The 21,371-nt window shown below is 36.2% G+C and overlaps 1 protein-coding gene across 1 annotated transcript; it reads left to right on the top strand.

Annotated features, from left to right (window-relative positions):
- Positions 1 to 9,613: 9,613 nt before the first annotated feature.
- LOC118900993 (olfactory receptor 2A2-like) lies at positions 9,614 to 10,542 on the top strand. The gene is given in 2 exon segments (XM_036863928.1): positions 9,614 to 10,499; positions 10,502 to 10,542. Coding segments are annotated over 2 exon segments (927 nt in total).
- Positions 10,543 to 21,371: the final 10,829 nt, after the last annotated feature.

Here is a 21,371-nt window from a genome sequence, read left to right as displayed (position 1 = left end):
ACCAATTTACATTCCCACTAACAGTGTAGGAGGATTCCTTTAATCTCCAAAATATACAAACAGCTCATGCAGCTCAATATCAAAGAAACAAATGACCCAATCAAAAAATTGACAGAAGATCTAAATAAATAGACATTTCTCCAAAGAAGATGTACAGATGGCCAAGAGGTACATGAAAAGATGCTCAACATCACTAACTATCAGAGAAATGCCAATCAAAACTACAATGAGGTATCACCTCACACCATTCAGAATGGCCATAATAAAAAAATCTACAAACAATAAATACTGGAGAGGGTGTCTTTCTCTTACTGACTTACTTCACTTAGCATGATAATCTCTAGTTGTATCCATGTTGCTGCAAATGACATTATTTTGTTCTTTTTTATGGCTGAGTAGTATTCCATTGTATATATATACTGCATCTTTATCCATTCCTCCAGCAATGGACATTTAGGTTGCTTCCATGTCTTGGCTATTGTAAATAATGCTGCAATGAACATTGAGGTACATATATCTTTTCGAATTATGGTTTTCTCTGGATATATGCTCAGGAGTGGGATTGCTGGATCATATGGTAATTTATATTTAGTGTTCTGAGGAACCTCCATACTGTTTTCCATAGTGGCTGCACCAAATTACATTCCCACCAACAGTGTAGGAGGGTTCCCTTTTCTCCACACCCTCTCCAGAATTTTGTTATTTGTAGAGTTTTTAGTGATGGCCATTCTGACCAGTATGAAGTGATACCTCGTTGTAGTTTTGATTTGCATTTCTCTAACAATTAGCAATGTTGAGCATCTTTTCATGTGCCTATTGGCCATCTGTATTTCTTCTTTGGAGAAATGTCTATTTAGGTCTTCTGCCCATTTTTTGATTGGGTTGTCTGTTTTTTTTGTTGTTGAGTTGTATGAGCTGTTTGTATATTTTGGAAATTAAGCCCTTGTTGGTTGCTTTGTTTGCATATATTTTCTCCCATTCTGTAGGTTGCCTTTCATTTTGTTTATGGTTGCCTTTGCTGTGCAAAAGCTTGTAAGTTTGATTAGGTCCCATTTGTTTCTTTATGTTTCTATTTCTGTTGCCTTGAAAGACTGACCTAAGAAAACATTGGTATGATTTCTGATCAGAGAAAGTTTTGCCTATGATCTCTTCTAGGAGTTTTATGGTGTCATGTCTTATGTTTAAGTCTTTAAGCTATTTTGAGTTTATTTTTGTGTATTGTGAAAGGGTGTGTTCTAACTTCATTGATTTACATGTAGCTGTCCAACTTTCCCAACACCACTTGCTGAAGAGACTGTCTTTTTCCCATTGTATATTCTTGCCTCCTTTGTCAAAGATTAATTGACCATAGGTGTGTGGGTTTATTTCTGGTCTCTCTATTCTGTTCCATTGATCCATATGTCAGGTTTTTGTGCCAATACCATGCTGTTTTGATTACTGTAGCTTTGTAGTGTTGTCTGAAGTCTGGGAGTGTTATACCTCCTGATTTGTTCTTTTTCTTCAGAATTGCTTTGGCAATTCTGGGTCTTTTATGGTTCCATATATATTTTAGGATTATTTGTTCTAGTTCTGTGAAAAATGTCATGGATAATTTGATAGGGATCACATTAAGTCTGTAGATTGCTTTGGGTAGTATGGCCATTTTAACAATATTAATTCTTCCAATACAAGAGCATGGGATATCTTTCCATTTCTTTGAATCATCTTCAATTTCCTTTATTAATATTTTATAGTTCTCATTGTATAAATCTTTCACCTCCTTGGTCAGGTTTATTCCTAAGTATTTTATTTTGGTGGGTGAGATTTTAAAAGGCATTTTTTTCCCATTCCTTTTCTCATATTTCATTGTTAGTGTAAAGAAATGCAACAAATTTCTGTATGTTAATCTTGTATCCTTCTACCTTCCTGAATTCATTTCTAAGTTCTAGTAGTTTTTGTGTGGAGTCTTTAGGGTTTTCTATATATATTGATAGTATCATATCTTCTGCGTATAATGACAGTTTTACCTCTTCCCTTCCAATTTGGATACCTTTTATTTCTTCTTCGTGTCTACTGCTGTGGCTAGGACTTCCAATATTATGTTGAATAGAAGAGGTGAGAGTGGGCATCCTTGTCTTGTTAGATTTTAGTGGGAAGGCTTTCAGCTTTTCACCATTGAGTATTATAATGTCTGTGGGTTTGTAATTGGATTTTCTGTTTTTAATCTGATATGATCATCTCTATCTTTTGATGGGTAAATATAATTCATTTACATTTAATACATTAATGGATACATAGACTTATTTACATCATTGTATTTTGTGTTTTCTGAATATCAACCTTTTTTTTGCTTCTCTTTTTCTGTTTTTTGCCTTCTACTTTTTTGATTGATAATGCTTTAACATTTCATTTGTTTGCACTGTAATTTTGAAAATCATAGATTCTATGTCATTTTTGATTGATGCTATTCTTGAAGTGCTAACATCAAAATGAATAATTCATTATAATAAATTTAAAATCATTCAGTATTTTGAGTCTCTTCAATAATTTAGCACTCTTTACTTTCAAATACCTCTTGCTTCATTTATGTTTTTCAAATTTTGCTTTTATCCTTTTTAAACATCAAAATTATTTTATATGTCATCAGTCATTAAATATAAGGTCATATTTTATTACATTGTTGAATACTATTGGTATGTATTTGATTAATTCTGAATTCACTTCTGCCCTATTAGGGAATAATCTTTATTAGTATACTAAAGAGCTATAGGTTCTAAACTTTTATAATTTATGTATGAAAAATCTCTTGTTCTTATTCCTTGAAGAGAATTCTTGAGTTATAAAATTCTTGATTGAGAGCTTCTGTGCCTCTTGGTACGTTAAAGATAGTACCTTATTGTCTTCAGATCTTGTGCTGCTGATAAGAAATCTGCTGTCAGTGAAACTGTTGATCCTCTGTAGACACTTTTTTTTTTCCTTTGGTGATTTTTAGTATTTACTTTAGATCTGGGGACAGTAGTGCAACAAAACATTTTAAGAGACTAATGAAATTACAGCTTTTAGTAAATATTACAAAACTTATGAAACAAAAAACTAAGACTTTAATTTGTTATGGCAGCCCGAGGAAACAATTTTTTTTAAAGGGGAAAAAAACAGTCAAACATTTGTTAATTTATATTTATTGAGAATTTATTTTTTAGTCTATCTTAATCTCATATTTTTGATCTAAAGATTTATTTTATCTTCAATTATCAGAAGTTCTTCAGTGTCCTTATGGGTGCATTTACCTTTACTGTACTCTTTCAGAATGCATTTTTATCAATTTGGAGACTAAATTTGGTCTTTGTTCAATTTGGAACATTTTTGGTGAAACCTCTTCAAATATTACTTCTTCATCATATCCCTTACTATCTGTCTCTGGAAATTTTATCTTATTTATATTTAGCCTCTCAATCTGTCATTCATGCCTGTAAACTGAATTTTCAAGAATTCATCCCTCTGTTTTACACCTGCCACTAACTTAGTGTTACAGGTCAATTTTACTTCAAATAACAAACAAAAAAACTAAACTTATAGAAAAAGAGATCAGATTTGTAGGAACAGAGGTGGGGAGTAGTCAAGAGAGACTTGGAAGAAGTGGTCCGAAGGTACAAACTTTCAGTTATAAGATAAGTAAGTACTAGGGATGTGATGTACAACATGATGAATACAGTTAACACTGCTGTAGGTTATATATGAAAGTTGTTAAGAGAGTAAATCCCGAAGTTCTCACAAGGAAAAAATATTTTTTCTTTTATTTTTTATGTATATGAGATGATGGATTTTTATTACACTTATCGTGGTCATCATTTCACAATGTATGTAAGTCAAATCATTGTGCTGTACACCTTAAACTTATAAAGTGTTGTATGTCAATTATAACTATATACAACTAGAAGAAAAATAAATGAATAAAATAAAATATCCAAAAAAGGAATTTATCCCTTGTCTGTACATGTTGAGATCTACGTAGATTCTTAAGTATAATCTTTCAATGCATTATTTCCCTCTTTTATTTTTAAAATTAATTTATTTATTTATTTATTTATGGCTGTGTTGGGTCTTCATTGTTGCACGCGGGCTTTCTCTAGTTGCGGTGAGCAGGGGCTACTCCTTGTTGCAGTGCATGGCCTTCTCCTCACAGTGGCTTCTCATGTTGCAGAGCACGGGCTCTAGGCATGTGGGCTTCAGTAGTTGCAGCACGCGGGCTCTAGAGCACAGGCTTAGTAATTGTGGCGCCCGGGCTTAGTTGCTCCACGGCATGTGAGATCTTCCCGGACGAGGGCTGGAACCTATGTCCCCTGCATTGGCAGGCGGATTCTTAACCACTGCACCACCAGGGAAGTCCTATTTCCCTCTTTTAATCACCAGTATTTTATCCTCCTTATTGAGTTTGAAAAGATGAGTGACTACTTATTTCCAGGATGTCTCATAGATTCATTTTTCATGTGCAGTGACTGTTTTTCATTCCCGCTTTCTTTACTGCTTATAATTTATTGGAAATTTTAGTAAATACAATACTTTCATTGACCTACTGGAACTTCTAATCATGCTTACATTACATTCATTGTAAGATTTTTCTAGACATTCAGTTTCATCTTGAGTGAATATAAGGTTCCATTGTTTACGTTGTACATCTTTGGCACTAAACTGCTTTGTGTTTGAATATTGGTTTTTTAAGCACATTTTGAGTAGGAGAGTTTTATTAATGTTATTTGAAATTAATTTGAGTTTCCATCCTTCTCTCTGTTTTGTGGTTTTGAATTTTTGTTTTTCTTCATCCTACTCCATGATCCCCTGATAAAGAACCAGATCTTATGAGGGTATTTCAGGCTCTGGTAATCTAATGAGGCAGCAAGCATATTGACTGTTTTATATGCACATTATTCAGCAGCTCTATAAGTGTTTTCAACCTTTCATATTTTTGTAAAAGGCTCTTTTTATGTGTCAGGACATGCCTTCATCCCTCATCCAGGTCATTTACAACTCAGGCAATTTCCTTTCTGTACAGAGTCTGAAGTTTAGACAGAGGCTAGAGATCAGGACCTTTTCAGATCCCTTCTGAGCATTGTCCCAGCCCTGGTCATGTGTGGAGCCTTCTAGTTTCCCAGCAATATCTTGGAGCTATTCAAATCACCTATTTTCCAAATCATCTTATTTCCAATCTTTCCACTCAGGCTTTTGAGTTAGTCTATTGTTTACCCCAACTTTTATTCCTTGTCTCATGTGGCAGCAGCTGACACTTTTGCCTTTAAATGGTTTCACCAATTGCCTTCTGGGGAGCTGTCTCAGCCCTGGGCGAGTTTTGAGTTAGTCAAAGTAAAGTCAAGTCCTTTGAGTGGATCCTTCAGGGAGTCACCAGACAGGTCAAATCAAGCATCCATAATTCTGTGAGTATAAAATGTATTCTGCTCCTTCTAGTACTGACTGCACACCAGAAGTGCAGACTGTCTTCTTCATGGCTGCTCCTGAGCTAGGGAGTGGGGGATGGTATCAGGGTAAGTTGAAATGCTACAAATCTCTCCCACTGATTTTCAGGTTTGTTTGTTTGTTTTCCATATTAAGCATGCCTCTGGCTGCTATAGCTTTCGATTAGATTCCAGATTTCCAAAGAGGTTTATTTTGACAGGGTTTTCCATTTTATGCATTGCTTTCTTAGAGAGAAATACTTCTGATTTTTCTATTCAATTTTTTTTTTTTTTAACCAATGTCCCTCCATGGAGTTAATGTTTTCTTGATCTTCTTACTCAGATGTAATTTTATCATATTGGTCTGTAAAGACATTTAATTTCTCAGTTAATGACAGTTTTCAATCCCATACTTTTTTTTAAAAAAAAAAAGCAGAAGCTTTAATTTTGTGTCTGGGAATATATACCTGCTCATGGGCCAAATTTATCAGTACAATGAGTAATTAACATTGAGTGGAAAAAAAGGCTAATGAAAGTCAGTAGTTACAATTTTCTGTCAAAATGCTTGGAAATTAGAACCTTTTAAATCCCATCAGCTTCTTCCCAACATATATGCTATTGTTATGTATTTAGTTCACCTTGTTCTAGGCACCAGAGGACATACAGTCAATATCTGCTTAGTTTTACAAATGTATGTGCTGCTTTCTTTGATCTTTCTTTTTACAATGTGAACTTTCTTTCTGGGATCACTTCTTTCCTGTGTAAAATGAAATCTTAGAATTTCATTCAGGAAGGATAGTTGAATCCAGACTGTCTCAGCTCAAGAATAGGTTTAGTTATTTTTCACAGAAGAGTATGGTGTAAGGTATGTAGTCTTGCCAGAAACTGAAATCTAAATCTTAATATTTATAAACTACATACTTCAAATTTGGACCCTGGATTTTTAACTTCCCGCTTCAAAAATGGGAGGATTTGTTTTCTTATGATTCCTCATAATTCTCCTCCCATAACAGCTGATATTCTTGGTTTTTGTAATACTATTTTTACATTGTCAAGATTTGTGCTGTTTACGGTCTTTTAAGCAACTATCACGCCCACAATTTTGACTGTTCTTTCTCTATTTAAATGAATTTAATGCTGCACAATGGTCCTGTTATCACTATGTCTGTATTTTATGATTGGCTGAGAAATAATTTTTTTCAGAATACTCTTAGGGGCATATTTTATGAGTTCTTGCATGCATAAAAATTACATATATAATGTTTATATAATGACTATATATTATTATATTTATATTACTAAATGTATTATAGTACATTTATGACTACCCCCACCCCAGCTCCTGGAGCTTCTGAATGGTGAGCTATGGCAGGGGCCTTCTATTCTTCACATCTTTCTTGTCGTCACTTCCCAATGTGGTTGAGTGGTGGTCATTCATATTAGCCCAACTCTATTGTTTGAGAATAATCTGGAAGTATCTCCAGTACTCTAGTACTGGAAGTACTAGAGGCATTATATGCAGGCATTATCTCTGGTAAGATGCTGACATGGCCAAAAGAACAAAAGGACTTTATATTACCTAATGGATAAATACACTGATATTGGAAAACAGAATTCTGGTAACATTTATAGTAAACTCTTTTCCTTGCTGAAACAGTGTAAGAGATAAATTTTGCAATTTGGTTATTTCTTACTGAAACTTTCCTAGGCTACCATCTAATACGGATAATCATTAGACTTGGGATTTCTGTTTTGCTAGAAATATTTGTCCTACCACAAAATAGGATAGAATGAGTGCCAATTCCACTGACTAGAGTTGGAGAAATAGCTTAAAGCTCCCTAGCTCAGTTACAGGACTGCCTGGGTAGAGAATCGCATATACTGATCACTCAGACCTTTGCTTTCTGGGCTGCTGTTATTTTATTGACTCTATTGGAAAGGATACATTTTATTTAGGCTATCTTAAAATAGATAGGTAGACAGAAAGATAGATAAATAGGTAGGTAGGTAGAAAGGAAGAATGAAAGGAAGCATGGAAGGATAGAAGGAAGGAAGGGAGAGAGGAAGGAAGGAAGAAATAGATTTGACCGAGAACTTCCATGTCCTGGAATTCAGTAAAAAAAAAAACAATAAAATATACACAAAAATATATTTATAAAATTTAGTCACTGTAGCATTATATTTTACACAACCTAGTTAGAAGGTAATATACTGAATAAAATATTCATATGCAACAAAATAGTGTACAAATGTTTAAAGTGTATTGCAAAGAAATATTTGACATGGAAAATGTACATGATGCTATTCTAAATGAAAGAAATAGGTATAATTTTAATTATATATGTGAAAATATATGTACTGTGAGTAAGGGAAAACTGTATGTACAAATTTTTAACAATCATCACCTTTGGCCTTATGTTTCATGTAAGTATTATCTCTTTAATGTTTTATCAAATTTTATGTTTTTCTAAGATACTTAGAAAACTTGATGTTAAAATCTCATATGAGGTAGATGCCACTTTATTCACAAAGTAAATCAGACTATTGAAACTTTAATCTGTAAGTCTAAAATTTCCAAGAGCCTATAATTGTCTGAATATAAAGAAAATCAAAAAATATAAGATAATTAATAAGAATTTGGCACTCTAAATCTACATTGCCAAAAAACTACTACATAATATTGAGATCATTCTCTATGATAGTAATGTTAATTTAGTAAAATAGATTTTGATCTCCAAAAGAAGTCAGTAAATATGTATTAAGATTAAACAAGTAAAGGTAAGAATCCATTATCCACTTAGCAATCTATATACTGTCCCAAATTATATATATCCCTATTAAATGGGAATATCAGAAATTTGTCAACAATCATGATAAAAAATATATTATTAAACACCCAATACAAGCAGATATTGCTTTAAAAATATGATCCTTCAATAAAAGGAGACATATTTTTAGTGAAATAACTGATGAAGTGGGAAATGTTCAAGATGAGTATAGGATACTTTGTTAAGCCAGAAGGAAGAAAGTACTTAAAAATTATCGACTAATAACTTTATAATGGAAATAACTTGGAGACACCACCTTAACCAATGATCCACACGAACATCACCAATACTGGGACAAATTAATATGTTATCTGTGTATTAATGGAGGGACACATTTTTTTCTGCCAAAAATTTTTAATCTAAACTAAAACATGGACAATCAATGGAAAACTGCTATTGAGAAACATTATACAAAACAAGAGCTCATACTCTTCAAAAATATCAGTGTCAAGGAAATAAAAGCTAACTATTTAAGATTAGAGGAAATGAGTAGGATATGTGATATTGAATTTGAAACTTAGACTACATGGGCAGAAAATGCTATATTATTTTCTTTTCAACAGATACCTTTTTATTTTCCTGAAGTAAATGTGTTTATTTATTATTGGGTACAATGACTAATTTGATTTTTTACCTAATGATATACATACACTGAAGGATTTACTAGTTAGGTAAATTCGGGTAATTAAACTTGATAAGCCTTTTTTCCCCACTGTAAAACAGACACTAAAATTCTCTTGTGCGGTTGGTGAGGCCCAGTTGGGAGAACAGATATAAGGCCCTTCAGTGCAGCATTTAGCACGAAGTCATCATTGTGATCAGCATCTCTTATTTGTACTCCTTTTGTGATCTGATATTTAGAAAACCTACAACAGCATTGGTCAGAGGAGAGAAAATGCTGTATTTAGAATAGTGAATCATGTTAATGCTACATCTGCTGATTTTGGTAATTATACTGAGAATAGTGAATATTCATGTTATTGAAAAAATCAAAAGAGTTTAGGAATAAATTATCAACATGTGAATATGGTTTCAACTTAGTCTTATGTGGTCTATAGAAAACTGATACTACATTCATACAGAGAAAATAAATGATAAGGCAAACATAAAAAAATTTGGTAAAGTGTATATACTAGTATTGTTTATAATCCCTGATACTCATCTGAAATTTCAATTACTTCACAATAAAAAAGTAAGAAAACAAAAAGGTAAAGAAGCATTGCAGAAAAAACTCAGTGATATAGGGACAAGCACACAAGCTTCCTCCGAATTCACTTCAGATAAATAACTCCAGTTTTCATTGTTATCCAGCTCTGACCTTTCCATCACACTTCAGTCCTTTATAGACTGTCATTAGGAATGGAAGGCAACCAATCATGGATCACAGAATTCATCCTGATGGGATTCCAGCTCAGTGAAGACATGGAATTGTTCCTCTTCATTATCTTCTTCCTATTATATACTTTCAAGCTGCTGGCAAATGGCATGGTCTTGGGACTCATTTGCCTAGACCCCAGACTGCACTCCCCCATGTACTTCCTTTCTCATCTGGCCATAATTGACATATCCTATCCTTCCAGCAATTTGCCCAATTTGCTGGCAAACCTAGTGAAACACAAAAAAACTATCTCATTTGTCTCATGCACTATGCAGATGATTTTTAATTTGACTTCTGGTTCTATAGAGTGCCTGATTTTGTTGGTGATGTCCTATGGCAGGTATGTGGCAATCAGCCATCTCCTCCAGTACACTGTCGTCATGAACCGGAGAGTGTGCACGTTCCTCGCCATCACTTCCTGGGCATGTGGATTTTCACTGGCCCTAGTACAAGTAAGTCTCTTTCTAAGGTTGCCCTTCTGTGGGCCCCAGAAGGTGAACCACTTCTTCTGTGAAACCTGATCTGTCCTCAAAGTGACCTGTGGTGAAATCTGGATCAATGAAATGTTCCTCTTTGCTGATGGTGTGTTTATCTTAGTTGGACCCCTTTCCTTGATGCTGGTTTCCTATGTGAGCATCCTCTGGGCCATCCTGAAGATCCAGTCAAAAGAGGGCCGCAAGAAAGCCTTTTCCACCTGCTCCTCCCACCTCTGTGTGGTTGGGTTCTACTTTGGCATAGCCATGATGGTTTACTTGGCCCCTGACAATAGTCAACGAGAGGAGCAGCAGAAAATCCTTTTCCTGTCTTACACTCTCTTCAACCCATTGCTGAACCCCCTTGTCTACAGTCTACGGAATGCTCAAGTAAGGCTGCCTTCCACAGAGTATTGCAGAAAAAAAGGACAATGTGAAGGAGGATACAATTTTGGTTCAGTGGATTTTTCCCCTTAGGAGATGTGATTGCTGGTGTAAAAAACTCTAGAAAATTCCCCAAGAAGATGCCTGATTTAATGATGAGCATGACTCAAGAGTAATATCAGCAAGATGGCAGAAAAGGAATCCCTAAACCATTGTTCCTCAGTGAAGACAACAATATATAGGCCAAATTTCCTTTGTGAAAACACCAGAAGTCAGATAATAGCTTGCATCGCCCCAGACAAGCACAAAGCCAAGAAGAGATACAATAAGTGTTTAGGCAGATTTATGACATTTTACCTCCTGTAACTACTTCCCCTCCCTGGCACAGTGTGGCAGGGTCAGGAGAAAATTCCCAACTCCCACCTCTCCCTCAAGGGGGAAAGTGAAGAAATGACCATGTATACTACTTTGTAGCTTTTCAAGGAGTGGCTGAGGGTTTGTTAGTTGTCTTGCCTGACTCAGAGCACTGATGGCAATGCCAGTTTGGACTCCTTGTTGGGGCCACTGAGAAAAATGTCAAGCACACCTACTTTTTACAGCTATAAAGAGATCGTAGCATTTCAGACAAACAGCAGGGGGTAAGTCTTTAAAGCCTTCAGAAAAAAATTGCGCAAACATCTTTAACTGAGAAAATACATGAACCAGCTCAGAGAAGCTGCATCCCTAGAGAAGGTTGGAGAGGTTCCCAGAATCTCTAGGAGGAATAATTGCTGAAGATCTTCCCCTTCTCGAAGTCAGTCGGTAAAGACTAGGAGAAATAACTGTTTTTCCAAAAGCCGAAACTCAGCTAAAGTTCACAAGGTATACAATGAAACAGGGAAAACATGGACCAATTAAAGAACAAAATAAATCTCAAGAAACCACCCCTAAGGAAATGTAGATTTATGAATTACCTGGCAAAGAATCCAGTATAATCATTTTAACATTGTTCAATAATCTAAAAAACATGAATAGGCAACTAAACAAAATGAGGAAAATGATACATGAACAAAATGAAAATATCACAAAGAGATAAAAACTCTAAAAATAAAAAGAATGAAATAGAAATTCTAGAACTGAATTGAAAAATTAATTAGAGGTTCTCAAGAGAAGAAATTAGAAACTAGCTAGAGACAGATGAAAACAAATCATAAAATACCAAAAACTGAGTGCTGCAAAAGCAGTACTAAGAAGTTAGTTTATAGCAGCATACTCATGCATTTAAAAAGAGAAAAGATTGTAAATCAACACCATCACTTTACATCTGAACTAGAAATAGAAGAAAAACCAACCCCAAGAAGGCAGAAGGAAAAAAATAATGAATATTAGAACATATATAAGTAAAGTGGAGAATAGAAAAACAGCCAATTGGTAGAAAAAAATCAATGAAACAAAGAATTGGTTTCCTGAGAAATCCAAAATATTGGCAAACCCTTAGCTACAATGACAGAAAAAGAGATATGTTTAGGATATTCACATTCTTAGAAACGTGAAGTAGAATGGTGGTTACAGGACACTGGGAGGCAAGAATGGGGAGTTATTATTTAATTGGTACAGAGTTTCAGTTTAGGGTGAAAATGTTCTGGAGATGGATATTGATGATGGTTGCACACAGTGTTAATGACTTAATGTCACTGAAGTGTACATTTAAAAATTGTTAAGAGGCAGGTTCAAGATGGTGGAGTAGTAAGACCCTGAGCTCATCTCCCACGAACACACCAAAGCTACAACTACATATAGAAGAGCTCTCTTTGAGAACACACTGAAGTAGAAGAATAATTTTTTACAACCAAGGATATAAAGAAAAAGCTACACCAAACATGTAGCAGGGAAAGAGAAGCAATCTAGTTGGGACCCACACAGCTAGTGGGCATCCTGGAAGAGGAGGAGGATATCACAAGCTGGGGATTCTCCCCAAGGAGCAAAGAGTTCAAGCACCATGTTGGGTACCCCAGCCCTGGGGTCCAGCACTAGCAAGAAAACTCCCTTTGCTGGTTTTGAAAGCCAGTGAGGCTTATGACTGGGAGAACCTGAGGGCTGTAGGAAGCCTAGACTTCCCTGTGAAAGAGTGCTTATTTGGACTTGCTTCCTCCCAGTTTCAGTGAAGAAGCAGCAAAATGAAAAGTGCCTGGTGCTTTGGCCAGCCTGCCAAGACCACCCCAGTGTGCCCCCACCTCAGCCCACATGGGTGGCAGCTCCAGCCATTCTGGCTCTGGCCACATCTCCCACTGAGACAGTGGTCACCAGTGCCCGCCCCCCAACCCAGGAGAAGAAGCAACTCTCATCAGACTCTGGCTCCAGCCATTACGTCTCTGGTCTGACCCCCAGCCAAGGTAGTGGCCATCAGCACACCCTGGTAGCTCTCATCAGGTAACGGCTCGAATCCCTCTGGCTCCAGCCCCACCTCCACCAAAATCGTAATCCCAGTGTGATCCAGGAGAAGCCCCAGCCCACAATGAGCCCCGGGTCTAGTCCCCTGGATCCAGCCCACCCCTCACTGAGGCAGTGGCTCCCAGTGTACCGCAAAAGGAGCCTCAGTCTGCATCAGACTCTAGCTCTAGCCCCACCCATCCCTTGCTCCAGTTCTAATGCCTGCAAGAAAATGAACCCATCATGCCCTGAAAAAAGCCTCAGCCCATACTTGTGTCACATCCAATTCTTGCACAAAGGCACTGGGCACACGTAGACTGCATAAGGAGGCTCCCACACAAGATATGCCTTCAAGACTGGGATAAGAAACTGTTTTGCCTAATTTCAGAGACAAAGTCAAACAAAATGAGAAGACAAAGGAATATGTTCCAAATAAAAGAACAAGATAAAAACTCAAAACCCTAATGAAATGGAGATAAGTAATTAACCTGAGAAAGAGTTCAAACAATGGTTATAAAAATGCTCATTGATCCAGGAATAGAATAGAGGAACTCAGTGAGAACATCAAAAAAGAATTAGATAATATAAAAAATACAAATCAGAGCTGAAGAACAAAATGCCTGAAATGAAAAATACACTAGAAGGAATCATCAGCACATTAGGTGATACGGAAGAATGCATAAGTGATCTGGAAGACAGAAGAGTCTTTGGGAAATCACTCAATCAGAACAGCAAAAAGAAAAAAAAATTAATGAGGTTAGTTTAAGGGACCTCTCAAACAACAATAAGTGTACTAACATTTACATTATAGAGGTCCCAGAAGGAGAAGAGAGAAAGGGGCAAAAAATGTACCTGATGAAATAATGGCTGAAAACTTTCCTAACCTAAAGGAAACAGACATCCAGGTCCAGGTAACACAGAGAGTCCCAAGCAAGATGAACCCAAAGAGATCCTCACCAAGACATATCAAAATTAAAATAGCAAAATTTAAAGAATTTCAAAGGCAATAAGAGAAAAACAAAGTCACATACAAAGGAAGCTCCATAAGGCTATCAGTTGATTTTTCAACAGTAACTTTGCAGGCCAGAAGGGAGTGGCGTGATATATTTAAAGTGCTGAAAGGAAAAACCTATGACCAAGGATATGCTACCCAGCAAGGTTATCATTCAGAATTGAAGAAAAGAGAATTTTCTAGACAAGCAAAAACTAAGAGTTCATCACCACTAAACCAACCTTACAAGAAATGTTAAATAGCCTTCAAGTGAAAAAGAAAAGGCCATAACAAGAAATAAGAAAATATATAAAAGAAAAATCTCACTGGTAGTGGTAAATATACAGTAAAGATAGTGGATTGGACCTCCCTAGCAGTCCGGTGGTTAAGACTCTGTGCTTCCAATGCAGGGGCAATGGTTTGATCCCTGGTTAAGGAACAAAGATCCCACATGCTGCTTGGTGCAGCCAAAAAAAATTTTAAATTAAAAAAAAAAAACTTAAAAAAAAGTCAATGGCTCAACCACTTAAGGTAGTATAAAAGTTGAAAGACAGAAGTTATAAAATCAAATATAAGTAAAATAATCAGTTAAGGGATACAAATAAAGATGTAAAATATGATGCTAAAACATAAAACTTGTGGGAAAGGGAGTAAAAAATGTAGAGCTTTTAAAATATGTTTGAACTTAAACAGCTATCAGTATAAAACAAATTTTATATATATATATATATATATATATATATACACCCCACGGTAAGCACAAACCAAAAACCTACAATAGATACACACAAAAAACCAAATAGAACGGAACCCAAACATAGCACTAAGAAAATTATCAAACCACAAGTGAAGAGACTAGAAGAAGTGAGAAGACCTACAAAAACAACCAGAAGATGAGTAATAAAATGGCAATAGTTATATACTTATCAATATTCACTTTAAGTGTAAATGGACTAAATGCTCCAGTCAAAAGATATAGGATGGCTGAATGGATTTAAAAAAAAAAAAAAAAAAAAACCACCACCACCAACAAAAAAACTCCAACCTATGTGCTACCTACAAGAGACCCACAACAGAACTATACACACACAGGGACTGAAAGTGAAGAGATATTACATGCAAATGGAAATGAAAAGAAAGCTGGGGTAGCAATACTCATATCAGACAAAATAAACTTTTTAAAAAGTCTATAACAAAAGACAAGGGCATTACATAATGATAAAGGAGATGATCAAAGAAGATGATAAAACATTTGTAAACATATATACAACTAACATAGAAACACCTAACTTTAAAAGCAAATATTAACAGACATAAAGGGAGAAATTGACAGTAATACAATAATAGCAGGGACCTTAATACCCCATTTACATCAATAGATAAGTCATCCAGAAAGAAATCAATAGAGAAACAAACAGTGGCCTTAAATGGCATCTTAGACAAGATGAACTTAATAGATATCTGCAGGACACTCTATCAAAAAACAGCAGAGTACACATTCTTCTCAAGTGCACATGGAACATTCTCCAGGAGATGATCACATGCTAGGCTACAGAACAAGTCTCACTAAATTTAAGAAGACAGAAATCATATCAAGCGTGTTTTCTGATCACACATTATTAAACTAGAAATCAATTACAAGAAGAACACTGGAAAAAATACCAACACAAGGAGACTAAACAACATGCTACTAAAAAACCAAAGGGTCGATGAAGAAATCAAAGAGGAAATAAAAAGAATACCTTGAAATGAAAGAAAATAGAAACACAACTTTTCAAAATCTATGGAACATAGCAAAAGCAGTTAAAGAAGTAATACAGGGCTGTGTCAAGAAACAAGAAAAATCTCATCTAACTTTACACCTAAAGGAGTTAGAAAAAGAAAAAGAAACTGGACTTCCCTGGTGGTGTAGTGGTTAAGAATCTGCCTGCCAGCACAGGGGACACAGATTCGAGCCCTGGTCCGGGAAGATCCCATATGCCATGGAGCAACTAAGGCCATGAGCCACAACTACTGAGCCTGCACTCTAGAGCCTATGAGCCACAACTTCGGAGCCCATGTGCCACAACTACTGAAGCCTGCGTGCTTAGAGCCCGAGCTCTGCAACAAGAGAAGCCACTGCAATGAGAAGCCTGTGCACCACAATGAAGAGTAGCCCCTGCTTGCCACAACAAGAGAAAGCCCGTGCGCAGCAACGAAGACCCAACACAGCCAAAAATAACAGTAAATAAATTTAAAAAAAAAAGAATAATAAAGACCAAAGTCAGTAGAAGGAAGGAAATAATAAAGATCAGAGTGGAACTTAATGAAATAGAGACAAAAATAAATAAATAAAAGAGATCAATGAAACTAAAATCAGGTTCTTTGAAAAGACAAACTTGATAAACTTTTAGCCAGACTCATCATGAAACAAAGAAAGAGGGCTCTCGGACCTTCAAGATGGCAGAGAAGTAAGACATGGAGATCACCTTCTTCAACACAGATACATCAGAAATACACCTACATGTGGAAAAATTCCTACAGAACATCTACTGAACGCTGGCAAAGACCTCAGATTTCCCAAAAGATGCTTGAGGGCAACCTACATACAGAGGTGGAGCCAAAACCAAAGCTGAACCCCAGGAGGTGTGTGAACAAAGAAGAGAAAGGGAAATTTCTCTGTGCAGCCTCAGGAGCAGCAGATTAAATCCCCACAATCAACTTGATATACCCTGCATCTGTGGAATACCTGAATAGACAACAAAATATCCCAAAATAGAGGCGGTGGACTTTGGGAACAACTGTAGACTTGGGGTCTGCTGTCTACGACTGATTAGTTTCTGATTTTTATGTTTATCTTAGTATAGTCTTTAGCGGTTGTTATCATTGGTGGATTTGTTGATTGGTTTGGTTGCTCTCTTTTTTTAATTAAAAAAATTTCTTTATTTTAATAAAATTTATTTTCTTTCTTTTTTTTCTCACTTTCCTTCTGCGCTGTGTGGCTGACAGGGTCTTGGTGCTCTGGCCTAGTGTCAGGTCTGAGCCTCTGAGGTGGGAGAGCTGAGTTAAGCACATTGGACCACCAGAGACCTCCTAGCCCCACATAATATCAGTTGGCGAGAGCTCTCCCAGATATCTGTGTCTCAATGCTAAGACCCAGCTCCACCCAATGGCCAGCAAGTTCCAGTGCTGGATGCCCCATGCCAAACAACTAGCAAGACAGGAACACAACCCCACCCATTAGCAGAGAGGCTGCCTAAAATCATATTAACTTCACAGACACCCCAAAACACACCACTGGATGCAGTTCTGCCCACCAGAAAGACAAGATCCAGCCCCACCCACCAGAACACAAGCACCAGTCCCCTCCACCAGGAAACCTACACAAGCCACTGAACCAACTTCATCCACTGGGTGCAGACAACAAAAACAACGGGAACTATGAACCTGCAGACTGCAAAAAGGAGACCCCAACCACAGTAAGTTAAACAAAATGAGAAGACAGAGAAATATGCAGCAGATGAAGGAGCAAGGTAAAAACCCACCAGACCTAACAAATGAAGAGGAAATAGGCAGCCTACGTGAAAAAGAATTCAGAGTAATGATAGTAAAGAGGATCCAAAATCTTGGAAATAGACTGGAGAAAATTCAAGAAACGTTTAACAAGGACCTGGAAGAACGAAAGGGCAAACAAACAATGATGAACAGCACAATAAGTGAAATTAAAAATTCTCTAGAAGGGATCAATAGCAGAATAACTGAGGCAGAAGAACAGATAAGTGAGCTGGAAGATAGAATAGTGGAAATAACTACTGCAGAGAAGAATAAAGAAACAAGAATGGAAAGAATTGAGGACAGTCTCAGAGACCTCTGGGACAACATTAAACATGCCAACATTCGAATTAGAGGGGTCCCAGAAGAAGAAGAGAAAAAGAAAGGGTCTGAGAAAATACTTGAAGAGATTTTAGTTGAAAACTTCCCTAACATGGGAAAGAAAATAGTCAATCAAGTCCAGGAAGCACAGAGAGTCCCATACAGGATAAATCCAAGGAGAAACATGACAAGACACATAGTAATCAAACTATCAAAAATTAAATACAAAGAAAAAATATTAAAAGCAGCAAGGGAAAAGCAACAAATAACATATAAGGGAATCCCCATAAGGTTAAGAGCTGATCTTTCAGCAGAAACTCTGCAAGTCAGAAGGGAGTGGCAGGACATATTTAAAGTGATGAAAGGGAAAAACCTACAATGAAGATTACTCTACCCAGCAAGGATCTCATTCAGATGCAACGGAGAAATTAAAACCTTTACAGACAAGCAAAAGCTTAGATAATTTAGCACCACCAAACCAGCTTTACAGCAAATGCTAAAGGAACGTCTCTAGGCAGGAAACACAAGAGAAGGAAAAGACCTAAAAAATAAAAACCCAAAACAATTAAGAAAATGGTAATAAGAACATACATATCGATAATTACCTTAAATGTAAATGGATTAATGCTCCAACCAAAAGACATAGACTGGCTGAATGGAAACAAAAACAAGACCCTTATATATGCTGTCTACAAGAGACCCACTTCAGACCTAGGGACACATACAGACTGAAAGTGAGGGGATGGAAAAAGATATTCCATGCAAATGGAAATCAAAAGAAAGCTGGAGTAGCAATTCTCATATCAGACAAAATAGACTTTAAAATAAAGACTGTTACAAGAGACAAAGAAGGACACTACATAATGATCAAGAGATCCATCCAAGAAGAAGATATAACAATTGTAAATATTTATGCACCCAACATAGGAGCACCTCAATACATAAAGGAAATGCTAACAGCCATAAAAGGGGAAATCGACAGTAACACAATCATAGTAGGGGACCTTAACACCCCACTTTCACCAAGGGACAGATCATCCAAAATGAAAATAAATAAGGAAACACAAGCTTTAAATGACACATCAAACAAGGTGGACTTAATTGATGTTTATAGGACATTCCATCCAAAAACAACAGAATACACATTTTTCTCAAGTGCTCATGGAACATTTTCCAGGATAGATCATATCTTGGGTCACAAATAACCCTTGGTAAATTTAAGAAAATTCAAATCAAGTATCTTTTCTGACCACAATGCATTGAGACTAGATATCAATTACAAGAAAAAGAAAACGTAAAAAATACAAACACATGGAGGCTAAGCGATATGCTACTAAATAACCAAGAGATCACTGAAGAAATCAAAGAGGAAGTCAAAAAATACCTAGAAAAAAACAACAATGAAAACACGATGACACAAAACCTATGGGATGCAGCAAAAGCAGTTCTAAGAGGGAACTTTATAGCAATACAATCCTACCTCAAGAAACAAGAAAAATCTCAAATAAACAACCTAAACTTACACCTAGAGCAATTAGAGAAAGAAGAACAAAAAGACCCCCAATGTTAATAGAAGGAAAGAAATCATAAAGATCAGATCAGAAATAAATGAAAAAGAAACGAAGGAAATGATAGCAAAGATCAATAAAACTAAAAGCTGGTTCTTTGAGAAGATACAAAAAATTGATGAACCATTAGCCAGACTCATCAGGCAAAAAAGGGAGAGGGCTCAAATCAACAGAATTAGAAATGAAAAAGGAGAAGTAACAACTGACCCTGCAGAAATACAAAGGATCATGAGAGACTATTACATGCAACTCTATGCCAATAAAATGTACAACCTGGAAGAAATGGACAAATTCTTAGAAAAGCACAGCCTTTTGAGACTGAACCAGGAAGAAATGGAAAATATAAACAGACCAATCATAAGCCCTGAAATTGAAACTGTGATTAAAAATCTTCCAACAAACAAGTCCATGACCAGATGGCTTCACAGGTGAATTCTATCAAACATTTAGTGAAGAGCTAACACCTATCCTTCTCAAACTCTTCCAGAATATAGCAGAGGGAGGAACACTCCCAAACTCATTCTACTAGACCACTATCACGTTGATACCTAAACCAGACAAATATGTCACAAAAAAAGAAATCTACAGGCCAATATCACTGATGAACGTAGATGCAACAGTCCTCAACAAAATACCAGCAAACAGAATCCACCAGCACATTAAAAGGATCATACACCATGATCAAGTGGGGTTTATCCCAGGAATGCAAGGATTCTTCAGTATACACAAATCAGTGTGATACACCATATTAACAACTTGAAGGATAAAAACCATATGATCATCTCAATAGATGCAGAAAAAGCTTTCGACAATATTCAACACCCATTTATGATAAAAACTCTCCAGAAAGTAGGCATAGAGGGAACCTACCTCAACATAATAAAGGCCACATATGAGAAACCCACAGCCAACATGGTTCTCAGTGGTGAAAAACTGAAAGCATTTCCTCTAAGATCAGGAACAAGACAAGGTTGCCCACTCTCATCGCTATTATTCAACATAGTTTTGGAGGTTTTAGCCACAACAATCAGAGAAGAAGAAGAAATAAAAGGAATCTAAATCGGAAAAGAAGAAGTAAAACTGTTACTGTTTGCAGATGACATGATACTATACATAGAGAATCCTAAAGAGGCTACCAGAAAACTACTAGAGTTAATCAATGAATTTGGAAAAGTAGTAGGATACAAAATTAATGCACAGAAATATCTTGTATTCCTATACACTAATGATGAAAAATCTGAAAGAGAAATTAAGGACACACTCCCATTTACCATTGCAACAAAAAGAATAAAATATCTAGGAATAAACCTACCTACGGAGACAAAGACCTGTAAGCAGAAAACTATAAGACACTGATTTAAGAAATTAAAGACAATACAATCAGATGGAGAGATATACCATGTTCTTGGATTGGAAGAATCAACATTGTGAAAATGACTATACTACCCATAGCAATCTACAGATTGATTGCAATCCCTTTCAAACTACCAATGGCATTTTTCACAGAACTAGAATAAAAAATTTCACAATTTATATGGAAACACAAAAGACCCCAAATAGACAAAGTAATCTTGAGAAACAAAAATGGAGCTGGAGAAATCAGGCTCCCAGACTTCAGACTATACTACAAAGCTAGAGTAATCAAGACAGTATGGTACTGGCACAAAAATAGAAATATAGATCAATGGAACAGGATAGAAAGCCCAGAGATAAAACCACACACATATGGTCACCTTATCTTTGATAAAGGAGGCAAGAATATACAATGGAGAAAACACAGCCTCTTCAGTAACTGGTGCTGAGAAAACTGGACAGCTACATGTAAAAGAATGAAATTAGAACACTCCCTAACTCTGTATACAAAAATAAACTCAAAATGGATTAAAGACGTAAATGTAAGGCCAGACACTATCAAACTGTTAGAGGAAAACACAGGCAGAACACTCTATGACATAAATCACAGCAAAATCCTTTTTGACCCACCTCCTAGAGAAATGGAAATAAAAATAAACAAATGGGACCTAATGAAACTTAAAAGCTTTTTCACAGCAAAGGAAACTGT

Source organism: Balaenoptera musculus, chromosome 9 (genome assembly GCF_009873245.2).
Source record: "Balaenoptera musculus isolate JJ_BM4_2016_0621 chromosome 9, mBalMus1.pri.v3, whole genome shotgun sequence".
In the NCBI taxonomy this organism is placed as follows: domain Eukaryota; kingdom Metazoa; phylum Chordata; class Mammalia; order Artiodactyla; family Balaenopteridae; genus Balaenoptera; species Balaenoptera musculus.
This window is presented reverse-complemented; position numbering and strand designations above follow the sequence as displayed.